We start from the raw sequence: 15,719 nt of genomic DNA, 5'->3' as shown, positions 1-15,719 counted from the left end.
CCGGAATTACAGGCATGCGCTACCACGCCCGGCTGATTTTTTGATTGATTGTAGAGATGAGGTCTCGCTGCCCAGGCGGGTCTCGAACCCGCGGGCTCAGGCAATCCACTCACCTCAGCCTCCCAAAGGCGCGGGATTACAGGCTGAGCCACCGAGCCTGGCTGCTAACCTTTTCAAACCTATTTATAGAATCCCTGATCTGGGGAAAGAATTAATTTCAGCACAGAGTTATTAGAGGAGCTGGTTTTGATAGTCTTGGGTCCCCCACGTAAGGAAGACAAGAAAAGTAGCTGTGCCTATTACATTTCTTTTTATTCTAATGCCTGTACATCATTCAGAATTTCACATATTACTTGATTCTAATAGTTGTGATTGTTACCAATCATATCCCAGAAATTTTCAGTATCTTATCAACTGCCTAATGCCATTTCTGTGAGCAGAATATTATTTCTGCAAGCAAAGCTGTTTATTTTGATGCAGTATTATACTAGTGTAATAGAGCTACCAATAAGCAACACTTATTAATTGCTTACTCTGTGCTTGTACATCCCCAGCTAAGCATTTTACATGTATTCTTTTATATCTGAGCAGGTTCCATTTTTATCCCCATTTTGCAAATGGAAAAATCTTCAGACCTAGCATTTTGCCCAAAGTTACACAATATTAAGCAGGAGACTCTGGATTCAAACCCAAGGATCTTTAGTGTCAAAGACCATACAAGAGTAGAAATGGAGAAATTTTGTTTGAAAATTCACAGATTACCTGTGACTTTGAAGGACCTCTCAAGCAGTATGTAAGAAGTCAAGTTACAGTAGATTGAGAAGAGGGAGGTAGAGGAAATAAATCAGTGGTGGTCACTCCTTTAAGACTTTTATTACTGAAGGAAAGGAGGAAGACAGAGAAGGGTAGAAAGCCACATGCTCTTACCCTCTTGCTGAGTTGCCAAAGGTAAAAGCATTTAGATGCTTATGCCCCTTATTTTCTGTTAGCACTTTTGAAATCATGAAATACTTTGTCTTTCCTTGCTCCCTCAAACTGTAGTAGTAATTAACCTTTTGCACTTGGAGATGCCTTTGTGGATCACCTACCAGCAACTCGACCACACATTTGTACGAAATAGTGAAAAATAAATCACTTCATATTAAATAGTATAGCATTGGAACCAATTATTTTATTGTGATGATATTTGACTTATAATGGAATTTTGCACATCATTGGGGAACTTGTATATGACCAAAAAAAATCAGAATTTTATATCTTATATTTATCTAACTTGTGGTAACTTGTGAAACAGACACCAACATGCATTGCAGGTTTATTGATACATGTTGTACAAAATCGCCTGAGCCCAAAATCGCCTGAGCCCAGCAGGTCGAGGCTGCAGTGGCTGTGAGCATGCCATTGCACTCCAGCCTGTGTGACATAGTAAGATTCCTACTCAAAAAAAAAAAAGTTATTTGTTGGACATCTTCCACCTGGTGTTTTTCTATTTGAGTAGACAATGCAGTCTTCTTCCTTCCACATTAATATTATTTAGTTTATTGTCCAGTCTGTGCACTACTGTGAAAGCACTTCACATATTCTGTTTCTACTTAATGGCAGATTTTTTTTTAACGTATATCTCAGTATATATTCCATCTCTTTATTTACTTTTTTGTGGAATTTGAATGGAAAACTTCAAGGAAACATACATTTGTGAAAAATTTGTGCTGGCATAAGTTTGTATTATATAATCACCAGCAATTTTTTAATGTCCCTTAAGAGGGCATATCCGAGTGGCTTGCTAGATTTATGATGTCCCCTCAGAGGGGACATCCAAGTGTTTTGCTACAGAGGGGATATCCGAGTGCAAAGGGTTAATATTTTAAGTATTGATTTGGCATGTGAAATAAACATTATGAGATCATATAAATGCATTTTCTGAGGTTTACTATGATAATTTAGGGAAGAACTTTTCTATTAAAACTGTTGCAACTTGATTGTAGAAGACATTAAGCCAAAAAAAAAACCACTTGCTTGTTTGAAATCCAGTTTTTCAGTAGACTTTGATCTGAAAGAGCCAGGATGACAAGTTGTTATTTATTTATTCTGATGAGGAGACAAACTACTTAGGTGGATTTATTATGAATAAATATTCATGATACCATAAATACTTCATTGTGAACTGAGGCAGATTACAGTCTAAACCACTTAGCTTAAATCAGTTTATAGTGTTTTTCTAACTATACTTCTATTCTTTCTTTGGTTTAAAACGGCTGTGCACAAGCTGAATTATTTAAAGTGTGCTTCCAATTTCCTCCTGCATGCAAGACCCACCCCTTGGATTCTGAATGATTCTAAAGGTCCTTCTGCCTGGTGATGTTTTTCTCCTGGACCTTTTCTGATTCTGGCTCAAGGTGCAGCCTTCCTCCTGGGTCTTCAGGTGCTTTAGAGGGCCTCTGCTTTACCTGGCTCTTCCCAGAAGCATCTCAAAGTAACTTAATAGCCATGTGGTGATTATGTTGTTTTAGTTTGTTAATTACATTTTACAGTTTTCCACAGTTGGAAATTATAGTTAATATGCTTTTTAGCACTGTGACAAACTGAGGTTTTTGCATGTCAGTCCTTAGTAAATTTTAGGTTTTCAGAAGAGATGCAACCTCATGTTGTAAAATTGTTTGCACAGGCGTGTAAGATTCACTTTTTAATATTATTTTAATACCAAAAAAATCAATATTTTCAATGACTGTATAGTTAAAAAAACAAGGCAAACTTTTTTCTAATTTGAATTTTGCTGATTTTTGCATTTACAGTAATTTAGATCGGGTAGAGGAATATTTTTTTACTCTCTTAGAGATAAGAGTCCAGATAGTTAAACAAGAGCTGGGATGTAGAATTTATATCTTAGAGAACTTTGACATGTCTTAAAATCATTCCTGTTAGTGATCAGTGTACAATGAAATGAATTTTATTGTCTCCTTGTCCAGGAACAGAAAAGTTTGTTAAACAAATAAGATAAAAAAGGCCTATTGAGAAAGATATCTAGCCTAGTTAATATCTTTTATTTAAGTTTTATTGTTTAAAATAAAAGTAAACAAAGTGGGTTTCAAAGACTTTGAGGTTTCTATGTGATCAGTTTCATATACAAACTGTACATTTGTATGTGCTAACTACGTATAAAAGAGGAAGGTGGATCAATTTTTACATACCTCCACTTGTATTTGAAAGCAATATTTTAGAAATAGTTTTTTAGCCGGGCTCGGTGGCTCAGCCTGTAATCCCACGCCTTTGGGAGGCTGAGGTGAGTGGATTGCCTGAGCCCGGGGGTTCGAGACCCGCCTGGGCAGCGAGACCTCATCTCTACAATAAATCAAAAAATCAACCGGGCATGGTAGCACATGCCTGTAATTCCGGCTACTTGGAAGGCTGAGGCGGAAGGATCACTGGAGCCCAGCAGGTCGAGGCTGCGGTGGCCGGGAGCAGCCACTGCACTCCAGTCTGAGCGACAGAGTGAGACTCCAACTCAAAAAAAAAAAGAAATAGTTTTTTAGTAGGACTGCTTGATTTTTAAAATATGTTCAGTACCTTCTAAGAGATTTTTTAACACGATATTATAATTAGGCAGTTTTAGCTTCTAGACTATATCTGTGAATTAGGAACTGAGGTAACTGAAATAGCTAATGTGCAGCCTATAGAATCATTCAGTGTGAGAAACCCTTTGAGAGTTTATGCTATATGTATGATTTTAACCATTTTAATAGTCTGATTTTTTTACATATAAATAATGACAGCAAAAACTCTACCAAGAAAAAACATATTAGGTTATATTTTTCATTTTCTGCCAAAGAGACAGGGAAGTGGAAATATATTTTAGAAGTCCCTGTTTCAAAACCGTAAAAAAAAAAAAAAAAAAAAAAGATTATTAAAAGTGATAGTTTGCTTACTTAATGAGCCTGGAGAGATGAGACATACATGAGGTTTCTATCTGTTATTTTTAAAAATAGCACTTTGTGCTGTGGATTTTGTTGTTGATTAGTTTTCATTGGTAATTTTTCTAAGCTATATGGTTATTAAATAATACCAACTTTGGTGTAATATATTACTGATATAATTTCTATCAAATGTGGAACCTTTTAGCTTAAAACTGATCTAGAGAACATTGTTAATGAACCATTAAACTCTGCTTGTTTGCACCTTAGGGAAACAGCTTGATTCAGTAGCCTGGGGCAGGACAGATATAAAACTAGTAAGTCATTAAGTACTTAAACAAATAAACAGATTTGAAATGTCTTAAGCAGGAACAATTTGAGCAACAGAATAAATAATGATAGTATTTAATTTAACCTAAAGAATAAAATGAATATCCATGAGTTTATACTGATATAAGTAAGTGGTTAATAAATAAGTGGAGAAGAAGGGAATTCCCTAATTGTCTTTGTCTGAGTGTGGGCTGGATTTAGTGACTCATCTTCAAAGGTGAGTACTTGTTTGCCAGGCAGCAAAGAGGACTGTGTTGGGAATTTTCGGCACAGTAGTAATAAAGGCATTGAGATAGCAATGTTATTCTCAGTTTAGAAAAGCTGGAACAGAAGTTGTAGATAACTTTTATGAAGAGATATATGTGTTGTGTTACATTATTTGGACTTTATTTTGTGGTTGGTAATTCTCGAACATTAAATACAAGAATCATTTAGGGAGCTTTTCTGTAAAACAGTTTCACTATTTGACATAGAAGAGGTAGATCTAAAAATAAGAAAGTCTAGATCAGAGATGTGACAGAATTTGAAGTAAAATTGCTGGAGCCAAGGGCAAAGAGAGTTTGAAAAGGATCTTTAGTGTCAAAGACCATACAAGAGTAGAAACGGAGAAATTTTGTTTGAAAATTCACAGATTACCTATGACTTTGAAGGACCTCTCAAGGAAATGTAAGAAGTCAAGTCACAGTGGATTGAGAAGAGGGAGGTAGAGGAAATAAATCAGTGGTGGTCACTCCTTTAAGACTTTTATACTAAAGAAAAGGAGGGAGACAGAGAAGGGTAAAAGTTTTGGGGGGGATGGGGTTAAAGGAGGGCTACTTGAAGATGACCAAGTTTTGCATGTACTTTTACACTGAAGGGAGGATCCTAGTGGAAGAGTGAAGACAAGCCAGGGCAGATAATAAGTAACTGCTGAAGTGGGATGTTTCAGCTAGAATAAATGGTAAAGATTTCTTATGCAAGGGTTTTGAGAGGACAAATACTGCCTGTGTGATGAAATAGTGGATGAAGCTTATTCCAAGAATTCAAGGTTTGTTTAACATTAGAATATTAATTAATGACAATTCACCGTATTGCAATCTAAAATAGAAAAACCATATGATCATCTTAATTGATGCAGTGAAACATTTGACAAAATCTAACCTCCTTTCATGCTGAAAACACTACATAAACTTGGAATAGAAGGGAACTTCCTTAACTTGATAAAGGACATCTATAATAACTAGAGCTAACAGCTGACATCATACTTAATGGTGAAAGACTAAAAGTGTTCTAGCTGAGGTCAGGACTAGTATAAGGATGCTCATTCTTTTTTGTTTGTTTGAGTTGGAGTCTCTGTCACCCAGGCTGGGGTACAGTGGCACACTCACAGCCTCCCCAATTTCGACCTGCTGTGCTCCGGCGATCCTTCCACCTCAGTCTTCCAAGTAGCCAAACGACAAGCTCATGCTACCACTCCCAGCTAATTTTTGATTTATTGTAGAGAAGAGATCTTGCCAAGTTGCCTGGGCTGGTCTCGAACCCGCAGGCTCAGGCAATCCACTCGTCTTGGCTTCCCAGAGTGCTGGGATTACAGGCTGAGTCACTGAGCCCGGCCTAGGATGTCCATTCTTACCACTTCTGTAGTACTATTGAACTGGGTTCTGGTTGGTATAATCGGGTAAGAAACAGAAATAAAAGAGGCTGAGACAAGAGGATCGCTTAAGCCCAGGAATTCAAAACCAGCATGAAAAACATAGGGAGTCTTTGTTTCTACAAAAAAAAAAAAAAAAAAAAAAGATTAGCCAGGCCTGGTGGCACACACCTGTTAGTCTCAGCTACTCAGGAGGCCAAGGTGGGAGGATTGCTTGAACCCAGAAGTTGGAGATTTCATTGAGCTGTGATCATGCCACTGCATTCCAGATTGGGGGACAAGAGTGAGACCTCTGGCGGGGGAGGGGGAGTAAAACTGTTCACATGACCATCTATATAGAAAAGATAAATGGAGACAGATATATTTTTAATGCGTCAGAAGACTTAATATTATTATGATGTGAGTTATCTCAAAATGAAACTATAGATACAATGCAATCCCAGTCGAAATCCTGGCAGGCTGTTCTATAGAAATGTGACAAGGTGATTCTAAAAGGCATATGGAAGTGTAAAAGCCTTAGAATAGTCAAAATAACTTTGAGAAAAAAAAAACCAGTGAAGTTGATGGACTACACTATCTATTTTGAAGACTTGTTAGAAAGCTCCAGTAATCAAAATATTGACATAAAGGTAAACAAATAGAACAATGGGACAGATTAGAGAGTCCAGAGATAAACCCACCCATATATAGAATACTGATTTTTGAGAAAGGTACAAAGGCAATGCCATGAAGACAGGGCAGTCTTTTTAAAAAGAAATAATGCTGGAACAATTGGATATACCTGTGCAGGAAAAAAAAATAACTTTAGTCTATACCTTGTATGATATTTTAAAAAATTAACTCCAAAAGGACCATAGACATAAATGTAAAACTGAAAATATAAAACTTCTAGAAGGAAATAGGGGGGAAAAAATCTTTGTGTCTTTGGCTTTGGCACAGTTTTCTCAAAAACCACAATAAAATCAAGATCCATAAAAGAACAAGTAGATAAACTAGAATTCATAAAAAAGGTGAAACGTCTCTTCAAAAGACATTCTTAAGAGACTGGAAAGACAAGCCAGAAACTGGAAGAAAATCTTTGCTAAGAATATATCTGAAAGAATATTTCCTGAACATATTTTTTTTAACTTTAAAAAATATATTTTTTATATTTTAAAAAATATGGACATAGATTATATATTTTATGTGTTGTAAAAATATATTTTAATCCAATTTAAAACATAAGAAAAAGATTTTAATAAACAGTTCATCGATGATTTATGAGTGACAAAAAGCACATGAAAAGGTGCTTGACATTACTTATTAGGAAAATGCACATTGAAACCACTGTATACCTATTAGAATGACTGGAATTTAAAAGACTGACTATAGCAAGTGTTAGTGCGATGTGGAAGAGCTAAAATACTCATACACTGCCAGAGGAACATGGCATGGAACAACCCATTATAAAAGAGTTTGGCAATTTCTTAAAAAGTTAAGTACACACCTACCATATGTTCCAGCCAGTCACTTGCAGGTATTTGCCCAAGAGAAAAGGAGAATATGTCCTTGTGAAGACTTACCCATGAATATTTGTGGCAACTTTGTTTGTAATAGTGAAAAACTAGAAACACCCTAAATGTCTATCAACAGTGATGAATAAACACAGTGTGATACTACCTGGCAATGAACCTTTGATACATGTCACAAAATGGGTGAGTTGTGCTGAGTTAAAGAGACCAGACAAGGCAAAAGAGTATTTAATGTATGATCCCATTTGTAGGAAACTCTAAAATAGGCCAACTGTAGTGACAGAAGGCACTGGGCAGAGAAGGAGAGATGAAGAGAAGGGATTCCCAGGGGGCCCAAAGAAGCTTTTGGGATATGCTTGGGAAGGTCCGGTTACATACTTTGTTAGAAATGATCAAATTGCTGTATTAAATATTTGCCACTATTGTATGTTAATGATAGTTCTATGATGCTGTTTAATAAAAAAAGGAAAACAATGTCAAGATGGATGTTGGCGCAGTTGGAAATTGAAAGGACAAAGTGAGTTTGGAATAATGATATGATATGTATTTGCATGAAGGGTTCACATAATATTAAATTAAAACCTCAGGTATTTGCACTTTTTTGGTTTGTATTGTTTTTTAAGGTTTGAATGTCAGTCTGCATATGAATGTAAAGGTAATGAAAAAAAATGACATCTTCTTTCTCCCTTTCCCCTTTTTTCTTTCTTTCTTTTTTTTTTTTTAGGAGTGACAGTTCATTCAGATTCTTTGTATTCTTCTTCGTCTATATTTGTCAGTTTGCTGTACATGTTCTTCAGGCTGCAGGATTTCATAATTGGGGCAATTGGTAAGTTATTTACTAGTTTTAAGCTATTAATCTAATATCTTTATACAATTTTTTTGCTTTCCAAAGTAGTTAACACAGAAAAGCTGGACTAGCAAAAGTAAACAAAAGCAATGTTCTGTGGAAGTTTTGTACAAACCATTCTCTTTAAAAGAGAACGATAGGCTGGTCTTGGTGGCTCAGCCTGTAATCCCAGGACTTTGGGAGGCCAAGGCGACTGGATTGCCTGAGTCTGCGGGTTGGAGACCAGCCTGGGCAACTTGGCGAGACTTCGTCTCTGCAATAAATAAAAAATTAGCCAGACATGGTAGCGTGCGCCTGTAGTTCTGGCTACTTGGAAGGCCGAGGCGGAAGGATCGCTGGAGCCCAGCAGGTCGAGGCTGTGGTGGCCATGAATGTGCCACTGCACTCCCACCTGGGCGACAGAGTGAGACTCCAACTAAAAAAAAAAGAAAGAAAGATTATGCTCTCTTTGTTAAAAACAGCACACTGTATCTAGTTTAAATAAAATGTGTTTGCAATGGGCACTGAGGAGGAGTGCCCAGAAGACTGAGAAGTGGTCAGAGAGATAGGAGACCAGGGATTGTAGAAGGGACAGAAAAGAACTTCAAGGATTTTAAAGAAAGGGTCACAATATGTGTAAAGCATGATTTTAGTTATACAAACACATATATTTTTGTATGCATAGACAATTGTCTTTGAAAGGGAGACTTACCAACACACACACACACACACACACACACACACACACACGTCTATAAACAGCAGAGTCATTCTTATTTACCATGGCAGGATGCTCACTCAGTGGGGGACAGACTGTCTGGACCCAGGCTAATAGGTAGTAGCAGATTTATGTCTCTCTTCTTACACTCTTGAGCAAACATTTCCTGAGCGCATTGCAGGTGGAAGAGTACACATCTCTAAAATTATCCCTCCCTTCCCTCTTTCTTTTATGGTGATTGTATTTGACTGAGTTCTTAGATGTCAAAAGCACGTGTGATGCAGCTTTGTTGTACTGTGTACATAAACTGAAGTCAACATGGTGTGCTGAGGACTTAAATTAAGTATGCCACTGCTGAAGGAGTACTGACTGGGTGTCAGACAGCTCTTGGCAGTTTTGCAGAGCTCCTGATGGGCATATATGCATGCAGAGAATTTGTATAGCTATTTTAAATCAGTTCTCAGAAAAAAGTAGTTTTCATTATTTTAAGTAGTGTCTAGTCTTTGGCATTTGAGGGAAAGGAAATACTTTAAATGTTTAATTAAAAGACACATTGCTTTAACAGCACAAGTGTTTTTTATTCTTGTGAAGTTGAAATCGTTTCTTTTGCTTTTTTAGTGCAAACTTAGGGGGAAGATGCTAAAGTTGAGCATAACAGCATGTGTTGTGACTAAATAGCACAGAAGAGTCTGTTGATGAAGCTGCACACAGAATGACCTGTTTTAAGACAGACCTCATGTAATTCATGTTTTCTTAAGTTTAGCTTTATTTTTAGGTAATTGTAGATTCACCTACAGTTGTAAGAAATAATGCAGAGAGATCCAGGGTACCTTTTATCCAGTTTCTTCCAGTGGCAAAAATCTTGCAAAACTATAGTAAAATGTAAAAACCAGGATCTTGACATTGACAGTCAAGTTATAGAACATTTTATCACCAGAGTTTCCTCATGTTGCTTTTCTAGATCACACTCACAGCTTCCCTGTTCCCACTCACTCTCTACCCTGGCAACCACTCATCTGTTATTTATTCCCTTCTGTTACTTTGTCATTTCAAGAAGGTTATAGTGGAATCATGGAGTATGCAGCCTTTAGCTTTTTTCTGTCATCATTATTCTCTGGAGATTCGTCCAGGTTGTTATGTGCTTCAGTTTATTCCTTTTTATTTATTTGCGCTTCGGTTTATTCTTAGCACTCCTCCACAATACGGATATTTCACAGATTCTTTAACTATTACCAGTTGAAGGATGTCTGTTGTTTCCAGTTTGGAGCTACTAGGAATACAGCTGCTGTGAGCATTTGTGAACAGGTTTTTGTGTGACTGAAGTCTTCTTGTCTCTGGGATAAATGCCCAATACTGTAATTGTTGGGTTATATGGAAGTTGCATATTTAGTTGTTTTAAGAAGCTGACAAACTGTTTTCCAGAATAGCTGTACCATTTTATATTGCCACCAACAATTATGATTGATTCAGCCTCCACTTCCTTACCAGCCTTTGGTGTTATCATTGTTTTTTTATTTTAGCCATCCTGATAGGTGTGTGGTGATAGTTCATATAGTTTTAATTTGCAATTCCCTAATGACTAATGAGGTTGAATATCTTTTCATTTGATTATTTGCCATCTTCATGTCCTCTTTGTGAAATGTCCCTTCATGTTTTTGCCCATTTTCTAAATGATTTTTTTTTGTAGTGGTGAGTTTTGAAAGTTCTTTATGTATTTTAGATGCTAATCCTGTGTTGGATATGTGGTTTGCAAATATTTTCTTCTGTAATTTAGCAGAATTTAAAATGAACATTTTAAAAATGTAATAATGAACTCTTAGGCTTAAAAAAATGTAGCTGTCTAGGGGTAAACACTTGCAGCTCTGGAATTTGGGTTGCTTTTGAATTTAGACTGTCATGTATAAGCTGCATGACCTTGGAAAAGTTACTCAATACCTCTGTGACTCAGATCCTCATCTATAAAATATGGATTAATGACAGCATCAGTCTTACTGGGTGGCTGTGAGAATTAAATGTGTTAATACATGCAGAGAAGTTGAATAGTGCCTGGCTTATAAGTGCTGAATATGTTAGATGCTATGCTATTTTTTAAAAGTGTGCATTAATTTATTTGCCTAATACACCTTTTATTACTTGTAGTGGTTGGATTTCATCCCTTACTGGTCTCAACAAAAATATTCCTGTTGGAATCATGATGATTATCATAGCAGCACTTTTCACAGCATCGGCTGTTATCTCACTAGTTATGTTTAAAAAAGTAAGTGAAATTTTATGTCTGTAAACTTTTATAACGAACCTGATGGAAAGTTCTAATTATCCCATATTACTGTTAATATTCACTGTAACCACAAGCCATTTTATTGTTCTTGTGAAAGTTTGCACTTTGAGGATTACATTTTACAATGAAAAGTTATACATAGATACATTTTAGAAAATTACACCATATTTTTAAACTTCCTGCATAAAGGAAACCTTAAAATTCTATTAGCCGAAGATTTCTTTCATTAATTAAATAACCCACTTCATTTAAAAAATTTGGATTTTTAAATATACTCCTTTTTAAAAAAAAATATAAAGCATATTTGCCTAATTGATAAATAGAAGAAGACCAGGCATGATGGCTCATGATCTAATTCCAGTACTTTGGGAGGCTGAGGCAGGAGATTGCTTGAGCTCAGGCATTAGAGACCAACCTGGGCAACAATGTGCGACCTTGTCTTTACAAAAAATTTAAAAATCAAGCTGGGTGTGGTGGTGTGTACCTGTAGTTCCATGTACTTGGGAGGCTGAGGCAGAAGAATCACTTGAGCCCAGGAGGTTGAGGCTGTAGTGTGATATGATTGCGCCACTGCACTCAGCCCTAGGTGGCAGAGCAAGACTTAGTCTGTAAAAAAACCAGACAAACAGAAATAAAACTATTGTGTGGTATGTGTAGTTTATTCATATTTAATATTTAAAGATGTTAAGAGTATAGAGTAAGCTGATGACAGGTTCAGGCTGGGTTATGACATGAATTTTGCTTTTGTTAACTGCTTAATTATCTTAGCTATACTTCTTCCTGTAGAATTCCCTTGTCTGTTTTCACAACCTTAAAAAGCAGTCATTGCATAGAGTGGGAGAAAAATCAATGTTTTCACTTTTTTATTTAAAATTTTATTGTCTTGGTTATATATTTTTGATATTTTGCATGTGTTCAAACATGATATTTAGGCCCTAGGAGTAGCACTTATGTTTTAAAATGATAAAAGCTGACTGGGCTTGGTGGCTCAGCCTGTAATCCTGCGCTTTGGGAGGCCGAGGTGAGTGAATTGCCTGAGCCTGTGGGTCTGAGACCTGCCTGGGCAACTTGGCAAGGCCTCATCTCTTCAATAAATCAAAAATTAGCCAGGCATGGTAGCGCGTGCCTGTAGTTCCAGCTACTTGGAAAACTGAGGCGGAAGGATTGCCGGAGCCCAGCAGGTCGAGGCTGTGGTGGCCGGGAGCCTGCCACTGCACTCCAGTCTGGGCGACAGAGTGAGACTCCAACTCAAAAAATAAAAAGCAAAATAAAATGATGAAAACTTTTTGGTGGATCTCATTTTAAGGAAAACAAGTCCTTAACATTTTTCTTGACTTTTTTTTTGCTGTGTGGTAACTTGAGAATATGTACAAAGGATATATTGAAATCATTGTATCTTATGTTTCACATTATTCTGCACTCTTGAAATACTTAACTTGTATATTTGCCTTTTTTCCTTCTCAAGACCCTGTGAAGGTTAGGCTGTGTTCTTCCTATCCATAGTTTCCTAATTATTTTCTCTCTTAGAAAGTTTAACTTCTTTTCTGCATCAAACATGCATACCATTGAAACTCAGCTTTCTAAGGTTACTAAATCCTGTAGCATTTTAAAAAATAACAGTCTTAAGTGTAATTTGTGCTGTGCGGTCATTTTATTTGGGAATTTTATCCTTCCTTGTTCATTCTCTTCTCTACCTGAGTGACCTATAGTCTTTGAATTGGAGAAGTTAATGCTTTGTATAAGCCATTGGTTGCAGCTTCAGCTGATCATTTGCATCGCTAGTTGATGGTTGTCATCGTCTCACAATGGTGCATCCTAAGCTCTTCCCTTTCTTCTCAGCACTCGACGTTCCTATTCATATTCAAGAAACGTTTGTTAAGTTCATATATTTCATGATTCCATCTATATGAGATATCCAAAACAGGCAACTCTATAGACAGAAAGTAGATTGGTGGTTGTCTGTGGCCGGGTGGTGGGGTGAGGAGTGACTGCTAGTGGTCATGGACTTCTTTTGGGGTAATGCAAGTGTTCTGAAATTAGGTGGTATAGATGTTATAGTCACAAGTCTCTGAATATACTAAAAATAATTGAATTGTACACTTTAAAGGGTGAACTGCATAGTATACACATTTTATCCTAACGAAGCTGTTTTTTAAAAAGACATATTTATTGAGTACCTACAATGAATGAGATGGCACCAAATGCTTTGTGTGATCCCACTTAACGTGTCAGTGCTGTGACTGCTTCTGTCTGTGCTTCCATTACTTTTCCAGTCACTTTATTAGATACCTTCTTAGTATCTTTTCCATCTTTTGTGTTTCATTTCCAATCTCAGCTAGCCCAAAGGTTATTTTTAACAGGTCACTCACACTCCCTCACCCTTTTTTTCCAGTTCATCTTATATACACTTACTTTATTAATCTAAAAAATCACTCCAACAAATCAGCACTCTGCAGGTTTTTAATGTGGAGTTGGGCTGAGGAATGGGATTATATGGCAGTGGTAAGGGCTAGTGGTGACATTTCACAGCATCTGGACCCACACTTTCTACTCTAGTTAAACAGTACTACTCAGTTTCCTCAAATATGTCATGTACACTCTTTTGTCCCAGATTGTGTTTATGCTATGGTTTTATCTTCTCTGCCAGTTGATGACCTACTAATGTTCTTTCAAGTCCCAGCTCAGCTTGCTGCCTCTTCCACAGACTTTCTCATTGTCCCATGTCTTAGTTATTATGTCATTCTGTTTTTCTGAGAAGCTTATTGTATTGCCCACAGTGAGGTGTGGACATAAGCCAGTTTATATGCCTTGGAGTCCACATGTTCTGGTACCTGGTTTGTTAAGTTCCTCCAGGCTGAACAAGCCTTTTAGCATTGGAGTTAGAGGAGAAGAGCAAACGCTTTGCTTTGGACCCACACCACTCAGGCTGAAACTCTGGCACCTTCCCATACTCTGTGAGGCTTGGGACAGGCTTCTGCAGTCAGTCAGGTATGACTTCCTCCCGTCCTCCACACTGCATGCTTGCGGAGGCCTGGTCTGTATGCTTTCAGGTTGTATTCCTCACAGCTGGAACAGCAACAGGCCGTGTTTGGTGTGTGATAGGCACTCAGATACTTGTTGAATAAGAGAAAGAATGGGAATAATAACTACTTTCATAGGATTGGAGTGAGAATTAATGAATCAGTGAATGTAAATTACATAGCCCAGGGGCCTCCTCATTTAAAAAAATTGTTTTCCTTTCTGATCTTCTTAACTCTTTTATCATTTTTTTTTTTTTTGAGTTGGAGTCTCACTCTGTCGCCCAGACTGGAGTGCAGTGGCCGCTCCCGGCCACCCGTAGCCTCCACCTGCTGGGCTCCGGCGATCCTTCCGCCTCAGCCTTCTGAGTAGCCGGAATTACAGGCATGCGATACCATGCCCGGCTGATTTTTTGATATATTGTAGAGATGAGGTCTCGCTGCCCAGGCGGGTCTCGAACCCGCGGGCTATATTCAGGGTCTGGCTTAGTGTCTACTTTTGTTTAGTAGATGCTTTATCAATCAGTGTTCCCTCAGAGCAACATAACAGAATGAAGAGGTTTATTACAGTGAATTGGCCAACTTGATTGTGAGGGCTGACTAGATGAGCCTGAAAATCCGCCGGGCAGGCTGTTGGGAAGGGTAGGCTAGAACTCTCAGGCAGAACCTGAAGCTCTAGTCCACAACCGGGATTTCTCCTTCCTCAGAGGAACTCCAGGTCTATTCTTAAGACCTGTTAACTGATTGGGTGAGGCATAACCAGATCATCCAGAGTATTCTTTACTTAAAAGTCAACTGGTAGTAGGTGCCAGTTCCATCTACAGACTACCTTCCCAGCAACACCTAGGTTAGGGTTCAGTGGAGTAGCTGAGGGCTGTGGCCTAACACTGACCATTCAGCACCATTCTTTGGAGAATTCCTTTATTATTCCAAATGTTTCACTGAGGGTGTTTTTTAAAACTAGAAGGGTAGAAAATATAGAGTGTAGTAGACGTTTTTTAGGTGTGTTGCAGGTTTCATTCTCTTGTTAAGCAACTGTTGTTAAGCATGTATCATGTGCCTGGCACTGGGCCATCCATGAGCTCAAGAGCTCACATATTGCTGTGCAAGAGAGACAAATTAGTGGGTACTACAGTCCATGGATGTGATAGCTTTTGTAAAACTAAGCAGGATATAGAGAGCAGAGGAACACCTAACTAAGTTATGGAGGTCTTTTTAACACAGTGAAGCCTTATAAGTATCGCTTCAACTGAGATGTCATGGTGACTACTCATCATTGTGTAAAGGAATAAGGGGCAGAGAAGAGGTAAGAGGATAGTAGGTACCAGATAGTGGGAATGCCACATTCATTTTTAGTTCAGGAAATAAAACACAGGTTCAGTGAATTAAAAGTAGCCCAGAAGAGATGGGAGATAAACTTGGTACATGAACTGGGTTGGGAGAAATGTAGGCTGTTGGTGATGGACGGGAAAGAAGAGATTGAACACATATGTGCAGGGTC

General features: G+C 37.7%; 1 protein-coding gene across 1 annotated transcript in view; it reads left to right on the top strand.

Moving 5' to 3' along the window:
- The window catches only part of SCAMP1 (secretory carrier membrane protein 1), a 116,229-nt gene that overhangs the window by 88,186 nt on the left and 12,324 nt on the right, over nt 1–15,719 (top strand). The window contains exons 7-8 of the mRNA XM_008067631.2: nt 8,104–8,205; nt 11,063–11,180. Coding sequence (XP_008065822.1) covers nt 8,104–8,205; nt 11,063–11,180 — 220 coding nt within the window. The remainder of the gene's footprint in view (nt 1–8,103; nt 8,206–11,062; nt 11,181–15,719) is intronic.

This window comes from Carlito syrichta, unplaced genomic scaffold (genome assembly GCF_000164805.1).
Source record: "Carlito syrichta isolate Samal-C Ts95f unplaced genomic scaffold, Tarsius_syrichta-2.0.1 Scaffold309724, whole genome shotgun sequence".
Taxonomy (NCBI): domain Eukaryota; kingdom Metazoa; phylum Chordata; class Mammalia; order Primates; family Tarsiidae; genus Carlito; species Carlito syrichta.
The sequence above is the reverse complement of the archived record's forward strand: the minus strand, read 5'-3'. Positions and strand labels throughout refer to the sequence as shown.